The sequence below is a fragment of the Pogonomyrmex barbatus genome, unplaced genomic scaffold (assembly GCF_055798465.1).
Source record: "Pogonomyrmex barbatus isolate J1 unplaced genomic scaffold, ASM5579846v1 scaffold9, whole genome shotgun sequence".
Lineage (NCBI taxonomy): Eukaryota > Metazoa > Arthropoda > Insecta > Hymenoptera > Formicidae > Pogonomyrmex > Pogonomyrmex barbatus.
Genome location: NW_028297193.1, coordinates 6,448,695 through 6,472,095, shown reverse-complemented (window position 1 = coordinate 6,472,095; position 23,401 = coordinate 6,448,695). Strand labels below are relative to the sequence as shown.

The 23,401-nt window shown below is 27.9% G+C and overlaps 1 protein-coding gene and 1 long non-coding RNA gene across 4 annotated transcripts; one reads left to right on the top strand and one right to left on the bottom strand.

The window, feature by feature from the left end:
* Positions 1-3,977: 3,977 nt before the first annotated feature.
* Positions 3,978-23,126, top strand: Ca-Ma2d (Ca[2+] channel Muscle-specific alpha2/delta subunit). Of its 3 annotated transcripts, none has more exons than XM_089084648.1 (13): positions 3,978-4,255; positions 5,642-5,723; positions 7,334-7,617; positions 8,302-8,891; positions 9,203-9,537; positions 10,144-10,410; positions 11,748-11,876; positions 12,855-13,222; positions 13,388-13,592; positions 14,835-15,291; positions 17,109-17,464; positions 20,098-20,394; positions 22,770-23,126. In XM_089084648.1, exons 1-13 carry the CDS (start codon positions 4,176-4,178, stop codon positions 23,073-23,075), a joined length of 3,756 nt encoding a protein of 1,251 aa, XP_088940774.1. In that variant the 5' UTR covers positions 3,978-4,175; the 3' UTR covers positions 23,076-23,126. The 3 variants fall into 3 exon arrangements, with proteins under 3 accessions (XP_088940774.1, XP_088940773.1, XP_088940775.1); XM_089084647.1 differs by having other exon boundaries at positions 3,979-4,255; positions 14,835-15,417; XM_089084649.1 differs by lacking the exon at positions 11,748-11,876 and having other exon boundaries at positions 3,979-4,255; positions 14,835-15,417.
* Positions 9,396-12,859, bottom strand: LOC148934565 (uncharacterized). The gene is made up of 4 exons (XR_016141275.1): positions 12,447-12,859; positions 11,734-12,065; positions 9,788-10,375; positions 9,396-9,528 (listed from the first exon to the last, which is right to left on the bottom strand). It is a non-coding gene; the product is annotated as an uncharacterized LOC148934565 (long non-coding RNA).
* Positions 23,127-23,401: the final 275 nt, after the last annotated feature.

Genomic DNA, 23,401 nt, shown 5'->3' with positions numbered 1-23,401 from the left:
ATTTACGTAACGTCTAAATCATAATTATCAAAATTATTTATTTTAATAAATATACTTTTATCTAATAAATATACTTTTTCATACTTTTTTATTTAAATAATTTTAATCTTTTATAATTTTTTTAACTTCTTTGATACAAGATATTAGAAATAATTTTACACATTTACTAAATATGTGTGAAAATATTTCAAGATATCGGTATAACCGTTATTGAAATTTTATGAGATTATGTAATTATTGATTCTTCGTGATTACATACTCACGCAATTAATAAGTATTCGTCAAATTCAATAGTTTTTTTATTATCATATGCGCAATAATTAAAATAATAGAATGTTTAGTTTATATTCCATTATTTACATTTATTTATTATTTACATTTATTTTTATTTTCAGATAATGTTATGAAATCAGATAATTTTTTTATTGAATTGTTACGTAAGGGATGAAAACAATATTTATTTTGTTAACTTTTATCATATTTTAAATAATATATATATGTATAATATATACATATATATATTATACATACAATATAGTACGTGATACTATACTGTTACTATACTATATATATATATATATATATATATATATAGGATGTCCCAAAACTGACACATTTCCTTTTAAGAGCAGATTCTTTGGAACATTCTAGACGAAAATTCTAATACGAAAATGTCGAAGCTATAATAGTTTTTAAATTATTGGCAATTAAAGTTTACTAATCACAGAACTGATATTTTGCGCGCTCAGACATAATGATATGACAAGTGATAAAGATTCCACCACGAGGGTCTTCTTACAACATCGAGAATATCACAAAAATATACAATGACATTCTTATTAAGAAATTACTTCTGTTTCGAAACTTATTTATATATATTACATAATTAATATCGCAACATAACATCTCTGTAAAATATCTGTTCAATCAATCATCAAGTTATGTTAGATATTATGTCAACAAAAATCAAACAGCAATCGCGCATGGACTGCTATAACAGTGTCAAATCTACGAGTATACTGCTAACATTTTATTATTTGGATAGTTTCTAAAAAAATTTTTAATGTGAGATGGCAAAACATTTGTAAGAAATAAAAAGGGATAGTTATCATTCACCAAATAGACGTCGCAATTAGGTCGCAATAAGAAGAAATATGTAAAAAAAAGCAATTTATATCTCGTTACAATAGTACAATGAGAGACGATTATACAAGTTCAAGGTAATGACCAAGAACGAGAATGATAACTTTTATTAGACAAGAAATAACCAAAACACAAACAAGTTTATAATTTGCTCAAAATGAAAGTATATTTATGATGTAAATATTCGGACTGCGAATTTAAGCTATTATTCTGTCTTTTAATGAAAAGTACTTCAGATATTAATCGCTTTCGTTCACAATCTAAAATTTTAACGTCATCCCAAACAAATTCATGATCGCAATTTATTCTATGTTCGGTAATTGCCGAATGCGTTTTAATATTTATGTAGTTACGAATATGATTCTGATGTCCATTTAATCTCGCTTTTAATTGTCTTATAATTTGTCCAATATTGCAAGCAATTATTACAGCAGATCTTGTAAACTACATTTCTTTTAGAAAATGCCGGGAAAGCATCTTTATGAAGCATCTTTATGATCAAATCTCTCAAATCTCTTATCAAACTGAAAAACACAAGTTTAGCAAGCCAAATTATTAATGATTTTTTTTTAATTTGAGAAGTCCTCGAAATAAAAGATAATGTAAACTATTTTACGCGAGGTGTTCAAAAAAGTTTTTGAAATTATTGATATGTCATCTCGTTTAAAAAGAGTCTTTATTCGTGAATGATACCAAACTATTACCAAAATAAAGTTGAGAGCATACTCATTCATTGACAAAGTGATGATTACTAGAAATTTAAATTTTTCTAGAAATTTAAATTTTTCATGGTATTTTTGAATGAAAATAAGCTCTATAAATGAGTATAGTAATAGTGCCTCCTTTTGAACAGAGGAGAATGTTAAGAGTAGAAATTTATATATCTTCCCAGAATGTAGATTTGTAAAATCAAACAAATTCTATAAAGATTCCACACTTTATTAACAATTCTCATAGTCAAATCAATCAAGAAAATTCAATTCGTTTCCTCTAGTGTCAATGATAAATTGGAGTCTAAAGTAGTAAGAATTAAGTATTCCGAGAATCAGTTAGAAAGAATAGCATTGCAACATCATCGACATATTTATGAAAAAAATAATAAATATACACCGATACTCTCAAGAGTAGTGAGCCTCTTCTCCAAATCTCTTAATATTAAATCGGCTATAATCAGTAATAATGTGGAACCTATTCCAAAGGCTTGTCTATAAATTCTATTATCAAAAGTAAAAAAGTTGAGTTAGAAACGAAAGAGACCGTTTTTAAGAATTTATTCTTAAGGATATCACAATTTGTCGAGATGTCTTTCCTAGCAATACTATCAATAGATATATCAACATTAATAAATAAGGAAACAAGAGAGATGTGTGTAATCACTAGTGTGTAATCACTTGTTACATGTGTGCCGAATAATTTTTTGACAAATTATTTTCAAAACTATTTTTAATATAATTCAAAAGTTTCAGGATACTTTTTCGGGAAACGAGTTTGTTAAGGAAGAATGCTAAATAATATATCAATTGAGACAATTATTCGAAAGGAATAATTTTGTTTATGTATTTTCTAAAACTTTCTAAAGACTATAAATTTCGATAAACGAAATTAAAATTAAATATATGATTACGCATTGTTCTCACTGTGATGTCAGCGTTGATTCTTATTAGTCTCACAGTCTTTTTATTTTGTTTCATAGTCAAATTGTATAAAAAACTGTTTAAAAGTTTACCTGATAATACAAAATATTATTTATTTATTATTTTTACACATTAGCAAACGTTATCCATATCTCTTGTATAGCACTCGAATATATGACGTTGCAGTTGTTAGACCATCAATTTAATAATTGCATTTCGTGATAACGTCGTGTATGATGGCCTTTCAAGACCTTATAGTATCGTAGCATAGAATATATTCATTACCAGTTACTAAATTTTTTATATAACAATATATTTATATAACTTTTTTCAACTTTTTCAAATAAACATATCTGCTTACAACTAATTGGAAATAATTATAATAAATTTATCGTTTTTTTTTTATTTTTATATACAAATACGAATTTTTTAATTCTTGTATTTTTTATATGTAAACAATTTTTATTTTCTATTTATTTTGTACATTCTTTGCACTTTAATTGCAATAAATTAAATGCAAATTTTTCTCAAAGTAGAATAATTTTTCTAACGAAGTTAAAGATAAAAGTACATATCCACTCTGACTATGATATATTCGTAAGTTATCGCGTGCATGTTACGTAATACGATTTGCGAAGGATTCACGTTACAAGGTATCGTCGAATTGCATCCTCAATGAGACGTTACATGAACCGGCTAGACGAGGAAATAATTTTGAAAGTATTCCCTTGTTTGATCACTACTTATAATCACTTTTTAGTCCTGTTTTATAATTTATTATAAGTATATGTATTATAACAAATGCGAAATCGCAAATACGTCCAACGATAGTAACATAAGATTTGTTATAAATGTTAAATAATTACGTATAGTATTTGATAATATTATGACATTATTATTTTTAATGTTATTATAATGTTATTATAATATTATTATGGATTATGACTTCATGGGATTCTGCTGTGTAAACTTCAAATAAAATAAAGAAATTTTGTATTTCACAAAATTGGTTTTCTCAGTATCGAAAATTATAGAGTTGTAATTATGTTCAAAATAAGTTTAACAATTCTTTTTACCTACTCTGAATTCTGTTCTGACCGACCGGCATGATTTTATTAATATCCATAAGCCATGCCAGAAGGCAAGAAGGAACTTGTGCAGCTTTAAGACGGCGCTGCTTGAGAGCCAAAAATAATCGGACCGGAGGTAAACTTTAGGTCTGGATTGTTCCGCGGTAGAAACTGCCAATTGAGTGTCTGATCTGCCATCGTAAACTTTTGCGGATCCTTGCGGATACTTTCTTTGGAGAGCAAAGTAACGTTACATCAGGAACGAATAATAATCGTAAAAGAAGAGCTGAAGAAGAAGAAGAAAACGGACCGAACAGGGTTTTTGTTCATGCCGACGATTGTAGGTCGATGTTTCGTCTTTTATTTCATGCTGGTATTCACCGTGTGTCTGGCTAAAGACGCGCTCATGTGAGTTCTATTTAGTAGCGCGGCTTAAAATGCGGAAGTTAAAATCGTAATGCGTTTTGGATAAACACATTATAAATAGATTAAATAGAAATTTAATGTAATAAAAATATTAGAAAAAATTGGAAATCAATAATATACATAGGTATATGTATTTTACTTACAAGGAAGGGTATGAAAGTATCCCCCTCCGATTTTGATGAGCTTTGAATATATTATATTCTACACCAAAATAAGAGACACGTATTTTTTTATATGTGCCCGTTTTAAATTTTAGGGGGTAAAACACCTTCTTGAGGAAAATCCATTTTTTTATTTCGAGGCGAATATCGCCAAAACTATAAGAGATATAAAAAAATGCTACGAATAAGAGTTGCAAAATGGTTGCAAGAATACTTTATAATAGCAATGTAAAAAAAAATTACAAAAAATTTGTTTAAACAAGTCCCACATTACTTTATATTTTTTTTTTTAATTTTGTATTTTTTTATGATGAAATTAAAGGTTATTTTAATACAAATCCAACCATATATGATAAAATTATTTTCCGATTTATCATTTTTTAGAAATAATTAAAACTTCTACGTACGCGTGCTATCCGTGCTCGTTCATGCGCTTGAGTTTTCATGGATCGATTTTCATATAACGTTAATTGCGTGAAAGAACGTTGAAGACAAATCAGCACAATAAATATTGAAATAAAAGTTTTGTAGCCACAATAACAACAATAATGATAATAAATAATAACAATAATAATACAATTATAGTGAGTTCATTAAACTGATAAAGCCGATCTAATATTCTTGGCAATATATCAAAGTATAGGCATTTGTATTTATTACGAAAATAATATGTCGAAAAAAACTTTTTCATAAGTGAATTCATATTAAAATTTAAATTAAAATAACATTAATTTTGCCATAAAAAGATACAAAATTATCAAAAAAAGGTGTAACGTTATCAAAAAGATGCATTCCTATTAGTCATCTTTAAAATATTATTACATACATAGTTTTAATTAGAACATCCAATTGCAATAATTAAATGTATTCGATAATCTATTAATCTATTACTGATAAAGACTTTTAAATGTGTCATCATAACATCTTATCATTGCAATGCTATACTATAGAAATAGATTACTATTAATAAAAGTAATTTCTTTATTTACAACTTGTTTTTTATTGTCAAAAAATAGAATTTGTTAATTATTTGTGTCATATATATGTATATATATATAATTTACTTTAATCTAGTATATATTTAGTATACATATATTTATTATATTTTTAATTTGTATTACTTATCATTGTCATCGCATTGTCCGACGCAATTAACAATTATATTGACACGTTATTTCAAAAATTTTAATATTCACAATTTTTCCAGTGTGGCCAGATGGGCGGACCAACTAGGCATCGAGTTATGGGAACTCGCAAATCAAATAGCGCGACCCGAGGAATTACTAGAAGTGAATATACATATTTATTCAAGATAATATCGATATTAGTGCAAATTTAAGGAATACAGCGATTTTTTGCCTAAGATGTTTCCTGATTCCTAAGAAAAAATTTAAATTGGTTTATTTTTGTAATTATTTGTAAAAGACAGATTTACATTACCCTATTATTTTTAATACTTAATTCGCAATTTTATTTATTTATTTATTTTTTTGATAATTTTTATAATATAAAAATTTTTAGTATATAATTTTAGTATAAAATCCTTCTCTAAATGCTTCTAATTTCCTAATAACACACGATGATATATTATACGTTTAAATCAAATATATATAGGGGATCTAAATGTAATAGACTTAATCATCAGTTCCGTATAATTTTAGTTGTGATATCTGATTGACACGTTATACGTTGTTATAAACTATATTTATTCGTTTTTTTAACGCTATTCTCCAATCAATTAAAATCATATTTGATAAACAAATAAACTATATTTATGAATACATAATTTGTACAAATAACAAGTACAAATATATAAACATATTACAATGCCCATTTAAAAGACGTTGTCTTTATTATTATTTTAAATAGCTTTCTCATTTTTGAATAAACGTATTACACATACGTATTACACATACGAAGAGCCAGAAACGTATCTTCCGCTTTTTAAATTACTTTATTGAAAAAAAATATATCAGTTCATATAAATATTTATGTATACATATATGTGCATATATATGTATACATTCCTTTGCTGTTATTACATAAATAGAACATAAATAAAACAATAGTACACTAAAAAAAATTACACTTAATAAAATGAAATACGTATATAGTCATAAGAAAATGCTTATCTAAAATTAAGTACCATATATATGTATATACATACATAAAATTCTAAGAAAAACCACTGATCAGAAGAAAACAAGTATTTATTTTGCTTATGTTAAGTAACTTTAGATAAATTTTTTTTTTTATATGACTATACGTAAATAATTTTCTTTATTAAGTTTGTTAGTATACTAATGGTTTATTTACGTTGTTAATGAACTACTAATAATAAAACATTTATTAGTCGTAATAAAACATTTATATATTGTAGTTGTAAAAATATGTGTGTATATATATATATATATATATACACTGAGAAAAAAATGCTGTTGAACCAATAGTCTAATTGGAAATAATTTTATTAATTCAATGACATTATTAATGAAACAGTATATCATGCTCTTATAATAATAATCAAGATCTTTGTTTTGTTTTCAATAAATGTTTTTTCGATTAAATAAATATATGATTTTTTGACGCAAAATAGACGTTGTTAGATATTTGAAATAAAACTTTTCGTTTTGTATACTCATATACTATTTTTCAACAAATAAAATCTGTTTTGTATTATACAAACGTCATAAAAGCGAATAAAATTAACGTATTATATTATGGTATAAAAATTATAAAAATTAAAACGTTTATCTCGTAAACTTATACTATCACTTTTATCCTATCTTTAAGTATAATAAACATTTAATATATCATCATATGTTTATTGGATTGTATGACTATTTATATTTTTTTCTAATATCAAATATTAATTTTAAAGCTAATGATATTGTTGTAGAAATACAAAAACATGAATACACGAGTTGAAGATAAGTCTGGAAAAGAATTGGTCGACACAATCAGCAAAAATGTGGGTAGAATGTTGCGTCGGAAGATGGATGCAGTCACCTGCATTCGAATGGCAGCCGAGAAGGCTGCAGAGAACTGGGACCCATCTTTTGTCGATGGCAACTTCACTTACGTTTCCTCCAAGTGCAGCCCTGTCATCGAACGTGACTCATCAAACAAGACGACATCAACGAAAAAGAAAAAACGTTGCAAGAGAAAAGTGAAGGTGTATAGGTGAGCAATTTGTTCTGCCTTGCCGTGTTTTTTTTTTCTTCAAATTGCCTCCGGTGTGAATTTGTCACGGAATTATTGGAAGTAAAAGTTTACAGATCTCAGTAACTTAAGCATGAATGATGCCTATGCAACATTGTTAATAGCTTCTTAAAGAACTTATTTTAATTATAATAATTATTAGTTTAATCATACAATACAATACAAAGTAGAAGCATTTAGAAAAGCATTTTAGAAAATTATATGCTAAAGATTTTTATATTATAAAAATTATTTAAAAAAAACAAAGTTGCAAATTAAGTATTGAAAATAATAAAGTAATGTAAATTTATTTTTTACAAATAATTAAATCTAACAAACATTTTAGTAATTATACTTTTCCTTCTAGTTCTTTATAAAATTTGATTTTTTTCTATAAAATGTAACGTTAAATAAAATTGGTTAAATTCGGTCACTTTTAATTAACTATTAATTATTAAATTAAATTAATTATAAAATTAAAAAGGAATATTCTGTATGTTGATTACATTACGTTTCTCTCAATTGCAATTTTTATCAGCGCAAAATTCTTCAATTGCACAATTATTTTTTAGTGACCTTATTTAAATTACATTGTGAAATACATTGTTATGCCAAGAATTATTAAGCGAAATAAATCGATGAAAAGATATTGCAAATTAATTACAGAAACATGGAACTGACTTCAGACTTGCATTTCTACAATATCGCAGTGAACACAAACTACTCGTCAGTTCATATACCGACTAATGTATACGATCTCACGGACGAAGTGAAGGAGGACATCATGAAAACTGAACCACTAGACGATATGTTTCGTCAAAATTACGAATCTGATCCGGCGTTGTCGTGGCAATATTTTGGTTCGGTCACTGGTATGTTTCGGCAATATCCTGCTATGGAGTGGCGAACGAATGCTGAAGATGATGACGATGATGACGATAACGACAGTGATGACAATAATAAAATCGATGAGGATGATAATAAAGATGCAAATCAAAACGATGACACGAAGAACGAGGTTAACAATAACGACGATGACGATGACGATGATGATGATGATGATGATGATGATGATGATGATGATGATGATGACGATGATGATGATGATGATGATGATGATGATGATGATGGCTCTTCTGCTGATCTGTATGATTGCAGGGTACGTAGTTGGTTCATCGAAGCGGCCACATGCAGTAAGGATATGGTGATCCTACTGGATGTCAGCGGCAGCATGGCCGGCATGGGAAAGACGATTGGTACGAAAAATTGGCTATTAAAAAAAAAATTGGCTATTTAAAAAAAAACAGAATTGGAAATTCTGTACTTAAAGCTTTTACATGTCATAGAAAATTTTAAACCTTTGAATATAAACAAGATAATTAAAATTAAGAAATGTAGTAGCGTTTTGCTAAAATAAAAATGTTTATAATTTTTAATTTGATAAATTAATATTTGTGATATTTTTTTAACTTGTTGCGACCATTGAGTTTATAATTAAGAAGTAATATAATATTATTTTAAATTATATAAAAATATTTCTATTGTTTTGTTTCAAATGTTATGGCAGCGAAGACAACGGTGAACGCGATCCTGGATACTTTATCGAACAATGACTACGTCACGTTACTGAAATATAACAATGAAACGACTGAGCTGGTGCCATGTTTTAAAGATATGCTGATCCAAGCTACTCCGGAGAATCTTGATACGTTCAAAAAATCCATGGACAACATCAAGATGATGGAAGTTGCCAATCTCACAGCGGCCTTCACCAAAGCATTCAGTCTACTCAAAAGCTATCGAAAGATACATGATTGTGACGCTGACACATCATGTAATCAACTCATCATGCTTGTTACTGATGGTGTTCCTGGAGGAAAACTGGGAGAAAATCTGAAAGAGGTATTGCAATCATCATTACATAAACTTTGATTATTTCCTCGCTTACTGAAACTTACTGAAATGGTGATAAAATTGTTAAAAATAAATAGAATATAAAAAAGACTCCTAAATGAATCTAAAGCAGAAATAGGGGATGCCTATATACAGAGCCGACATAAGCTGTTAATGTGTGATTATATATTGTGATTATATATTAATAAATTAATAATATAACAATAATAGACGTTTCGACACATATGTATATACATACATATATTACAATATACATATATACATGTATATTCTCGAATCCCCACGATCGGTACTCTAGAGGGATGATGGTCCTATTTTCTCGATGGAACTATAGATCTGAACTCAGCTCTTCGTGTCGGTTTTATACAGGCATCCCCTAAAATTATTAAAGTATCTGCTTGCAGCATTGTGAATAAACATAAAGCTAATTCTGTTTTTTTTTCTCTTTTTGTTCTAAAGAAACTTTTTACAAGTTTATAGAAATAATAATAATAATCCAAGATTTATATTGTTTATATGAAACACTTTTTTTTATATGAAACATTTTTCTAAGTGGATATTACTTTGGAATGTTTTGATTTTTCATTTTTCCAGGTATTTAAAAAATGGAATTGGAGCGAGAATGGCACTCACATACCAGTGCGGGTGTTTACATACCTCATAGGCAAAGAAGTAACAAACATAACCGAGGTACAATGGATGGTAAAGTCATGTTTGAACCACGGTGATTTCGAACATGTGCAGACACAGGAGGAAGTGCGCGAGCGAGTGCTGAAGTATATTTCGGTCGTAGCACTGCCCTTGGTACTTCAGAGTGTGAAACATCCTATTGTTTGGACACATGCTTATGCTGACGTTACGGTAGGAAAATTAAAATTTTAATTTTAATCTAATTCTTTTTTAATCTAATTCTTTTTTATAATTCAATGAACAAAACAAATTTTTTAAACAATATGCGATAAATTCGAAATACTTTGCAAGAAGTATATTGCATAATTGTTATTTTATCGTTTATTTATTATTGTTTTATGGATATTTCTATCATTTCATTATTATTGTTTATTATTGTTTTAAATATGACATAGATTTTTATATTATAGACAATATTCAATTCATACTATATACATAAATATTCAATATAAATTCAAAGAAAAATATTCAATTGTATAATTGTATCATTCAATTGGATGTAAAGGAAATTTATCTGAAAATTATTACAATTCGTGGTAGGAAGAGCTTAAATTTTTAAAAGAATAATAAATTTTATCGTTATAGTGTTATTGTAAATATTAATGCTAATGGATAATAAGATTGATAAGAATTAGCGTTATATATTTAATTTTAACTTTGTTTACTGATAAAAAGTATATTTTGACTCAAATTTGAGTCATCTTCAATGGTACAAATATGTGAATATATATCCTTGAGTATATTTTAATTGGTGGAATCTAATCATAAAAAATAATGATAATATATTACTTACCATCGGTTAACCAAGTGAAGTTGCTAATTATTTTCTAAAAAAATTTTCAATGTGAGATAGCACATTTAAAACATTCGTATGAAGTAAAAAAGAAAAAATAGTTATCATCAGAGACACAGATAAGATGATGCAAAGAAAGCAATATAAATCTCATTAGTACAATGTAATACAAATAGTACATTGTAATGAGAGACAGTTACATCTCCAATGTAAGGCAACAACTGAGAATAATTTTTAAGCTTGATAAGAAACAACCAAAACAAAAACAAGTTTTTTGTCATTTATTATCTTATTGTTAAAAACAAATTTATAATTGCATTTGACATATTATCATTGTTTTTTATGATTGGATTTTACTAATTGGACTCAAAGATATACTTACGTGTTTATACCATCGAAGATGACTCAAATTTGAATCGAAACGTTTGGCACTTTTTATCAACAAAATTAAAACATATAATTGCGCACCATTTACAGCATTGATTCTCATTAGCCTTACTATTGTTATCATATCGAGAATTTTTTTTCCAATATGTAAATATGATTGTTACTTATATATTATTTTTTTAAGTTATATAATCACAATTTGCTTACTGCTACTAATGACTTTTGCCTGTCTTTCAATGTTTTCAATATTTTTTTTTTTGATAATCATCATTTTTTATAAAAAAGCGGATATAAAAAGAACAAAATAAACTTACGTAAATCCTATTAGAATCCGGCACTTGCCACTTGGCTGTGGCTGGTGATGAAGTACGCTCCACAAAAGTCGCGACTGCTAAAGCATCTGAAGGGAAAACAGCTGGGCATACGATCAAACGAGGACGCAATCTACATACAGCAGGTTTAGATACGATCGAGAAAGAACCCTCGCTGCCTGTCCCCAGGCTTTTCGTTTAGCACTTCGTTTAGATCTATATCGCATTAATCTATATCACCCTTGGCACATGCTGCTGTATTTAATCTCTCGAACACCAAACACGCAAAGGAACACACAAAAATCACGAGTATAACATTGCTTAAATTCCTTCTCCTAAAAATGAATATTAAAAGATTTGCTTTGAATTAGTAGATTTTTTTTCCATTTTGATCACTCTGTTTGGTGTAAAATCAAGCGAGATATTTGAAAAGATAAAATGTTGTTAAATAAATTTTTATTGGTTTTATAATAAACCTTAATTATATATAAATAAAATATAATTTAGGATCTCTCAAATACCTCGCTCGAATTTAAAGTAAAAGGCTTATTATCTAGAGGTATTAGCCGACAATTCATTAAAGTGTCGATTCGGAGAGCTGAGCAAATATATATCTGCAAGTTAATTAATCGCTAGATATATTGGGATATCGCTAATCGATTCACTGAATGATTTCCGAGCGATTAGCTGTCATTAGTGGGCTAAGAACTAAATACCTTGAGCTAGGTTTAGTATCCTGTTGATTGAGCTTTATCGAGTTTATTTTTATTCATTTTCCATTTATTAGATCAGTGTTAGCTGCTGCACAAATTCGGGATTAAGCGGACAACCAGAGGACAAACTCGCTTTTTTAAGAGTTTACCACTCGACGACAAGATTTTAGTTGAAAAATATCATGCGCAATGAAAATTTGCATTTATGCAATCAATTTCCTAATTTGAAACTTTGATTGTACCCTTAATTTCGAGTACACACACTCTGTATACCTCGTCATCGAAATGACCGAGGGCGAATTAGATAGCGTGGCCTTTCGCTTAGCGACGTGTTCGCTCTTTTTAGTAAAAATTGTAAAGACGATAACGTCACTGAGATGATTCTTCAATTTCGCATTTTGCTCTGCGTAGCTGCACAAGAGCGAAAACATCGAGGAGGACTCGTCTATCCTGAACACCACCAAGTGGCAGGAATACAGGCTGCTGACTTCCGTTGGTACGCCGGTATTCGGCCATAGGCGTAGTCACGACAATATGACCGGTACAATAAATGACACGTTTCTCGGCGTGGCGGGTACAGACGTACCGATCGACGACATCCGCAGGCTTACATTGCCATACAAGCTCGGCGTGAATGGCTACGCCTTCATCGTGTCCAACAACGGCTACGTGATACTACATCCGGATCTCCGGCCGGTCTACAAAGGTCGGCTTAAATTAAATTATAACAGCGTCGACCTTACGGAGGTAGAGATACTCGACGACGGACGCGGGCCAAGGTAACAACATTTTCGACAAGAAATACAAAAATCATAGATGAATATATACCGAATCAATTATTAAATAAAAAAAAGACATTTTTTTGTATTTTTCGTTTAATCGTTGCGTTTTCCTTCTGTCGTCGTCTTTCATTTGAAGCGTCTACTCTTTAAAAACGAGCACAGGAACCCAGGCCCCGAAATATTAGCACTAAGAGAGGCGCTGGTAAGCCATAAGCAAGGTAGCATGAAAGGGATTCCCGTGAAATTGCATTATGATGACAATCGTCGGGTCAACCTTGAGAGACGTGATTATTTTTATGCCCCCTTGCCTGATACGCCATTTACCCTCGCAGTCGTTATACCCAACTATGGAAATACTTGGATTAAGGTAGGCAGTAACGAAATGGCAATTCCGTTATCTTTAATGAATTAAAAATTATTTACGTATATAATTAATTAATACAGTTATTAACCTCTTAGCTATGGCGGGACTTTCCGCGGCATTGTATTTTCTCTACGGCATCTCTTTCGACGCGGATTGCGCGTAAATAATGTCGTACTGCGATTTGTGTCTGGTGACGCTTTCCACTATGAAATTACGTCAGAATAGAGTTATATATAAATAAATTATAATTTATTTATACATTTTCATGTAAAGATCGTACGCTGTCGATATCTCTGACACGAGTACTCTTTAACGAGTACGAGTTACTCTTATAGCTTTGATATTGTTAGGAAACATGGTTTGGGCCAAACAAATGTGAAACAAAACAAATAACGCGCGCGGTCAGGCGATAATTTACACATATCTAAAGACAGAGTGAGTCCCTTCAGTGACATACCGTTCAAAAACAAGACAGCCATGAAAGCCACTATAGTACACGTACCGTTCAAAAAGATGATATACGCGAAAGCCACTATAATGGCGTACCGTTCAAAAAGATAACATACGCGAAAGCTATTATAGTGGCGTACAATACCTAAAAAGTAAACAATTACATACAAAATTATCTTAAATAATTATACATAATTATTCGCAGAATTGGGTAGTAATTAGTTTTTTTTTTTTATTATGCTGCTAAATCCACCAATAGGTAGTAACTAAGTTAAAAATTCTTAAGTTAACTTTTAAGTGAATTAATTTATTAACTTTAAATAATTATTTTTAAAATATATAAACTTTAACTTATTAATTTTTCTTCTAAATTAAAAATTCATTTACGTAAAAGAAAAAATTGTAAAAAAAAGAGCACATTCCCATTTAAAAAAATAATATCTCTTTGTTATTTCATATAAACTTAATTTACAAATAAAATATTAAATTTATTTAATGGCCCACTTATCATTATTTTGTTATTTAGAATATTTTTATTTAAAAATTATATTTTAAATTATATTTTAATAAATAGTACTTTTTAAAATTAATTTTTAATTTAACATAAGTTAATTTAATTTTAATGCAATTTTTAATTAAATTAATTTATAAGTCACTTTAACTTTAACTTAATTTAATTGAAAACTAACATTAGCTTACCCAACTCTGATTATACTAATAATGATTATGCTAATAATAGAATAATAATAGAATAATAGAATTGCGCTCAAATAATCGCATGCTAAACTCTTTCAGGTCGGCGACGAGATCCGCAGAAATCAAAACATGAACATAAACGTGTCGGATTACTTTGTGGGGGATCGTTGGCGCGTGCACCCAAGCTGGGTGTATTGTCGTTACCATTATCAAGAGAGACATGAATTTGATAGTCCAGAAGACGAGTTGCTCCATTTTTTGGCACTGATAAGCCAACCTGGCTGGCGTTGGTTAGAGCAATACCAGGCTTATCCATTTATAGATGAAGACGATCAAGAGCCCGACTGCGGCAGACAAACGCTCAAGCACGACGATTACTATTGTAACAAGGAACTTATGCAGCTACTTGTGTTCGATGCCAAGGCGACAAATAACAGTTTCCAACGCAACCATATAACAGATTTGCCTCTAAAGGCTCAGAATTTAGCACGTTCTTACGGTATCTTTGTAAGATTCATCGCGACACAAAGTGGCCTTACTAGATGGCATCATTTTGGTAAGTTAGCAGATGCAGACGATGGTATCATCTTTGGCAATTTTTATAAACGAGCGGTGAACGAGCCCTGGTACAAAGGTGCAATCTTTCAGAATGAGTTAGATTCCAACAGCATTTTTGTAACCGGTAAGAATCATATTATTTTTAAGCAGACTAGAATTTTTTATAAATATTTTATATTTAATATTTTTATATAAATGTTCTCTGAAATTATTTTAACATGATTTCTTACTGAAAAATTGATGTTAATATAATTAATGCCAAATTATCATTTCATAAACAGATAAAAAAATGACCAAGTATAGGCACCCAATGCTACCTTGAAAAAATATTAAAAAACAAGATATGTTGTTTAAATTTATAAATTAAAAAAAGATTTATATAATAAAAAAGGATTTAATTTTCTACATATTCTATCATACTGAATGTACTCGTGCCGCAGAGAACATTCGTATGACATTTGCCTAGTATATTATAACTATATATTTTTAGAACACATTCAGAATATTTATATCATTCATTTATATGTTATATTATTTATCATATATTCTCAGGATACTTAAAGTATCCACACTATGTCATACCTTTATCAGAGTTGGGAAGTAACTTGTTACTTATTACTCGTTACTTGTAACAAAGTTACAGTTAGAGTTACTTTTTTTCAATAACTATAACTTAACTTCGTTTCTTTTTTCCATTTATAACTGTCACTTAACTTAATTACATTTTTTTAGTAATTAATAACTAATTTAATAATTATTTTCATCGTTACTTTATATATTTCAAATTTATTTGTCATTTAGCGCTATTGTGTCATTCTATCCTTGTTTTATATTTAATGATAAAATGACACAATGGCTATGTTCAGTAGAGAAAGCAATTGTTGTAAAAAATCTTTGATATGATGGATTTTTGTTAGTTTCTCCCTTAGTTTCTCATGGATCTAAATGTATAAACTAAAGACATTTAAAAATCTTATACAGTTTCAAAGCTTTTGAGTTGAACACAGCCTATACTAATAGCACTAACAGTCTCGTTCTCACTGTTGCACTTTTAAGCTATGTTCGAAAACATTTAAATATCCCATATATCATTTTATCTTTGTTTTTCACCAAATGTTAAACAAGAATAAAATGATGTGTAGGAGCACTCGGATGATGTTTTCAAACTTAGTCTTAATGTGATTGATTAGATGTAAAATAAAAACCAATCAAATTCGACTGCTATAATAAATTTAAAGTTTTAAATCTCGCTTAATGTCGTTGCAGTCAGTCCTTAGAAATATATTACAAGAAGTACATTAAAAATATAAGATTTTTATATTTAAAATAGCACGATATATTTAAAATGTACAAAACATTACAGGAAGTAAACTGAGAAATAATTAAAAAGTAACGACTCGTTACTTTTTAAGTAACTATAACTGTAACATGTTATTTTTTTTAAATCGGTAACTTGTAACGGTACCTACTTACTTTTACAAGATAACTTTCCTCTAACTTTTATATTCTTAGGATCTATTCAAAACATTTACATGATATTATGAAATACATGGATTTTAACGATTTTATCCATTTTTATCCATTTTAGAAAAATCAGGTTTACTCCTGATGGAATAAAATAATATATATAAAGGAATCAAAAAAAATAAAAGGATTAACAATATAAAATAGAACAATTTAATTAATGAAATAAAAAAATATTTAATACAAAAAATTTAGCATTACCAGTGTCTCTTTATTATTACATCGCTCATAATGTTTGTGGTGATATCTTTACTAATACAATATATTATACAAGATGAAATACTTTTATAGTTCCATGGGAAGCAGGTGCGAATGCGATAGTGACGGTTTCAATGAGTGTATCTCCTAGGGATGGCGGCAAGAAAGCGCCAGCGGCGGTAGTGGGTTTTCAAATGCCAATGATAGATCTGTATAAGCGATTCATTAAATTGACTGCAAACACGACGAATTCGATGATAAATTGCAGCAATAAATGGATCGATTGCTACCTCTTAGATCAAAATGGCTATGTGGTGATCTCGGACGCACATAACGATACTGGGCAGTTTATGGGCACTCAAGAAGGCCCCGTGATGTTATCCATGATCAAACAGGGTCTCTACAGTCCGGTTGAAATCTATGATTATCAAGCATGGTGTCAAGAGGTTGTAAGTAATGATAAAAATCAAAAGAAGTCAAAGAATATTGAATGTAATGCATCTCTACGTATGAGAATTGAATATATTGCCATACAGTTGAAAATTAAAATACAAAGGAGAATTTTGCATTTAAAAGAATTAACAAGAATTGAAAGTGAAGAGCAAACTATTCTACCAACACACAAACATTATTTAAACGTTGAGAAACATTTAAATATTAAAGTTCATGTCTAAACATCCAAAGTCCAAAAATCAATGTCCACCTGGTCAAACGTTTGCCCACCGATTATTGTAAAACGTTTGACAAATGGTTATAAAATTCTAAGAAACGTAGCATTTTTGCCATGGAAACAAAAAATTTTACGCATTCAGCTACATATATCATTGAACTTGAAAAATATTAAAATATTACGGTACATAAGCTAAACAAAGAACTTTAAATTTGATTTTTCTCAAATATTTGAAAATTGTCTCGAATAATTTTATTATTCTTTAGTGGAGATATAGTCATATAACTAGTATTGCATTTAGAACTTAAAATCTAAATAAGATACAACAAATTATATTTAAACTTATTTTAGGTAAGATAAAGATAATTTCAATTAAATTTAACTTAAATTTATCAATTAAAAAATAAAATTATATCATTTTTCTAGATAATTTTAAAATAATATTGATGTTATTTTAAAATAATATTGATGCAAGAAATATAATAATACAAAAACAACATTTTAACAAACTTTTACTATTTATTGATTATATAGCTCAAGTGAGGATGCGAAATGTAATTAATGCAGTTCTTAATATAAATGATTTATATTATTCTAATCACATATGTCAGCGCGACCATTCTTTAAATAATTTGTGTGTAGAAAAATATTTGATACCAGATAAATCTAAAATTTAATCGAATTCATACTTATACGTACAAATTTCGTAACTACTTAGTTGGCATCGATTATATGACTTCCGTATTGTAAATTTTACTATACTATGTTAATTTGGATAATTTGCAAGAAATAACTTTTTTTATTTAAGATAAAGATGAAGATAATATATATTTTAATTATCCAGATAAAGATAAGGTAAAATTATTTCTTCATTAAGATAATTATCTAGATAATTTTATATAGATAATGGCAAATATTGAATACAATATATTTCAAGCTTGACAAAATCTGAAAAGATTATCTATAAATATAAAGATCTTGTTAGCGCTTCATATGGATACCTAAAAAATCCATCGTGATCAAACTGACATCATTTTAATATAATAACTATGTTATGGCAGAAAAAGTCAATAATGATTTTTAGTTATAAAATTTAACAACCTTGCAAATCTCAGTAGTGTGGGAATCCATTTTTTCACTATGGAATTACAAGGGTGTATATTGGAAACATCATACATTGATCTAATAAAATATATGTGACATGAATTTATTAAATATATTAAATATTAAAACATAAAACTTTTTCTTTTTTCTCACACAATAGCAGTATTTAAAATAAATGTTACATTTTTAATTATATTTATCGAGAATACTCTTAATAAAAATTAGGAGATTGAAATTAAATTATATACAAAAAGGAATTCATCTATGTCTAGGTAACATAAAAGAATGATTTTGAAAAGTACAATAAATACAAACAAAAGCGATTTCATTGCTCAGACTTTTTTGCATTAAAACTTAGAATAAAAGTATAAAAAAAAAATCAGCATTTACTGAACAAAGTACTCGTATGCTTTGCTTACGCTAAAAATAAAATGACAATGAAGAACAAGCTATTACACTGTAAATTAAGTGTATCACAGTGACCTAGGGGACATACATATTTACGAAAGAAAGAATAATAATTATGAGAACTTTTTATTAATACTTTTTATTAATATATAAACTAAACCATTCTAGTCGTATAAACAATAGAGAAAATCGCAAAACGTGCCTATTTTATGAATTTATAATTAATAAATTCAATAAATTATTCTATAATTTTATTTGTAATTGTGCCATTTACTTATGGATCCAAAAACATAGCAATCGAATGACATGTTTAATAATATCTTAATAATAATTAAAAAATCTGTAAGAAATTATTTATCGCGAAAAATATTACCTTAATCAGAGATCGAACCTAGATCTTCTGCTTTTTGGATTATTTTATTCTTTGACTACTGAGACATGTGAGATTTAAATAATAATATGAAGAATGCTTACTAATGCCAACGTATACAATACATATATAAACTGAACTGTTTAGTCCGTTTTAGAATTTTATTATATGCAGAAAATTTTCACACATATTAAATTTATAAGATCAGTGCAAAGTCATCTTGTCATCGAGTAACAAAATTGTCGACATACTGGAATTAATTTCTTGTCATACAGAAAGTGTATTCATCACGATCATTTCGAATCAAAGTAAAATCATTTTGACTTTGGTGTTCCTTAGACACGTTTTCATCATCAACGAAACAAACCGTTCAGCAGATCAATGAATAAAAAACATTTACATAATACTATGTAATGTATGTGTGTTGGTATTTGAGGTATTTCCTGAATTTTTCTTTATTGCTATTTTTTATTTTATAAAAAAAAGAAAATATTTTTATAAATAATTTATAAATATGCAAATTGTTCCAGCTAACCAAAAATTCCGCAAATATTTTGATGGAGCCGCTGCGATATATTGGAAAACTGTTACTCTGGTTTCTGCTGCGATTAATGTGGTTTACAAGTCAGTTTGTAAACTTGCCCGTTGGATATGGTAAATACCACTTCGATGAGGATGCACCAGCCCCGCCACCGCCACCAAAGCCTTATCTCTATCATTATCCTTGCGATCAAAAGCGAACACTCTATATGCTGAATATGTCGATTGCTATCAAAGGTATCACCGATCACTCCGACTATTGCTCACGACCTTTCTATGCTCAGAGAGTAAGTATTTTTGATAATTTTTACAACATTTTTACAATATTTTTTGGTAAAGTTTACAATAATGGACACTCTGCTGATTAGCTTAATCTTGATACATGTCAATCATGACAGTCTTAAGTAACATTCAAAAGATTTTAGCCATTGTTGTTTAGCCATTGTTTATTAAAAAATTATTAACAAATTAAGTTAATGATATGAGCATGTATATATGTCTTAATTTAAACTTTAATTAATATTATATAACGTAATACATAGATTATTATTATTTATATATTTGTATATTTAAATATATAGTTGAATGAAAGCAAAATGCAACAAACAAGAAATATGTATGTCATGTTTATTTAACATGCTTTTTATGTTTATTCTATTAAATATAATAACTCAAACATAATATTAAAAAAAAGCTTTGATGTTGTTGATATTTTTTGTCAACTTTGAAATTATTATTCAAAAAAAAATGAACTAATATACAGGTTTTTATAATTAATATTGGATTGTTTGAAAATGAAATTTTATAAATTTCTTGTTTTAATAAAAAAAATTTAAGTAAATACTTGGACGAAGAAGCTCCTTCCTTGTCCTTCCAAAAAAATCTGTCCCAACACAACCATAATTTTAATTTTAAATCATAAATAGAGCATTTCTAACTTAAACCTTTTTCTGATTTGAAATTAAGATTGGGTTAAGATGGGTTTTTCTAAGTTCCATCTTTCCCCTACTTACACGTACATTATATTTATTTATGTTATTATATTTATATATATAAATTACGCTCTTGAACACTGATATAAGTTATACTTCTAAACTTTTTTTATTAATAACTTTTTAATAAACAACAAGCAAGGGCTGAAATCTTTTGAATGTTATTTATAGTCATGATCTTAACAACATATGTAAAGGTTTAATTGATCAGCGAGATACAAACTTATTATTTTAAATTATTATTATTGTAATAATTTTTTTTGTAACATTCATTATATCTTTCACTTAAATATGCTACTATATTTTTTCAATTTTATCTTATTTGAGATTGATAACATATTCATAATATTTACAGAATAAGTAAAACATTATTTTGCTGTTAATGTAAATATTGTAATTACACAGAAATAACATTGAATTTTTTATAAGTGCCTCTTTTAAAATTTCCAATATCTTATTTTTAATTTCTAATGCGATTTTCTAAATAGTTTTTATTAAATTAAAAATTTAGAAGTTTGACGTTGATGAAAACATGTTTACAATATAATATTTTTTTAAAAATCTTATAAAATTTTTTAAAATATTACTAATTTATTTATTCTTTAATTATTTTAATTTTTACTTTTAACTTTAAATGTAAACTCGAATGTAATTAATTAAAAAAAATTTACGAAAAATTACAAAAAATTAATTTAAACAATACGTTATATACAATAAATTTTTAAACATTTTGTTATCTGGGAAACTAATGTATGAACATTATTTCTCATACAATATACATGAATAATTAAAGATATGTATATAGTATGCAGTAGTTGCCGTCAACAGTTTTGAATCCTTATCTAATTTACAATGAATCGGCATAATATAAAGCGATTTTAACTAACAGTATAATAATTACTAGCAATTACTGAATAAATAAAATATTGAATTAATAAATCTTTGCTATCATTGAATCTTTTAACATTAGAAATAAGATTAAACCGATTCAGTCGGCAAAATGTTGGCAGACTGACAATTTTGCAGATTTGATCAGAAAATGTTATCAAACTAATCTCATCTGAGATCAGTTTGCTAACATTTTCTGTCACGTTCTATGACAGAATCTGACAGAATCTGTTGATATTCTATGAGCAGAGCTTTGCTTTTTGCCACCAATCTGCCGTCATATCAGGCTCTACGGCTAATCTGTTGCATAGCATGTTAGCAAGCTTTATTTCTAACAGTAGTTTCTTGATATTGTTAGATTCTGATTATAGATTCTATTTGAAATTTATTATCTTCTGTCATTAAAAGTTAATAGCATACTTTGCTCAAAATCTATCTTTGGCTATCGGATTTAATGAGATGTTAATCCTTGATTTATTTATAACAAATTTATTTATAATAAATTAATGCTCTTTTCTACTTTCTTGTGTTCCTTTATTTCTAAATTTATAAGATAATGTGATATTTACTGACATATTCATGCAATTGATTCATTGAATTAATTGAATTAATTGATAATAATTGATAAAAAAAAAGATTATATGTACTATACTTATAAGTATTATATGAACTGTATATGTGTGTATGTGTATGTGTGCACATGCGTGATTACATAATTGAGAATTCTATTATTGTCAAGATCAAATAGTTTGAAGAAAAAAATCATCTCCAATAATTTACAGGTGACACATACTAATCTGCTGTTAGTCGTCGTCAATAGCATGTTTCCAACATGTTACAAGAGATTAGAAGTAACGCCCGTTAATATTTCACCCTTCGAGTACCCAAATAGCACGGGCGACAAACCCTGTCACAAGATTCCACTGAATGCTCTAAAAAGACGCAGATTGAATAATTGCTTCACGGAACATCCCCTAGAACACGAGATATACAGCTGCGGCGCATCTGAATTAACAGTGTCCTCATTGCTGTTGTATATTATTGTTGTTAAGATTTTACATGCCTTTATGCTGGCAAATGAATTATGATAACTGTATTGTCTTGCAATAGAAAAATAAAATAATGAAAAGTCAATAAAATATGATATAAGCAATATTTCTTCCCAAATTATGATTATAGACTAATAAAGAAAGAATAAATTATATCAGTTTTTTTTTATTTAAAAAATTAAATAGCACCTTCTAAAATATATAAACATTTTTATCAATTTTAATTTTAAGTATATCTTAACATTAATTAATGGCATATATCTTAAGTTACAATACATTATTTATGTAGTTAAGAAATAAGTAATTTTAAAGCGGAAACTTTTTCCTATCCTTCTTATAAATTTTTTTATTCAAGAACATTTTAT

Coding starts and splice junctions, on each gene's coding strand:
- Ca-Ma2d (XM_089084647.1), top strand. CDS start 4,176: ATGCCGACGATTGTAGGTCGATGTTTCGTCTTTTATTTCATGCTGGTA. Junction 9,538..10,143: donor TGGGAGAAAATCTGAAAGAG/GTATTGCAATCA, acceptor TCATTTTTCCAG/GTATTTAAAAAATGGAATTG. Junction 20,395..22,769: donor GACCTTTCTATGCTCAGAGA/GTAAGTATTTTT, acceptor AATAATTTACAG/GTGACACATACTAATCTGCT.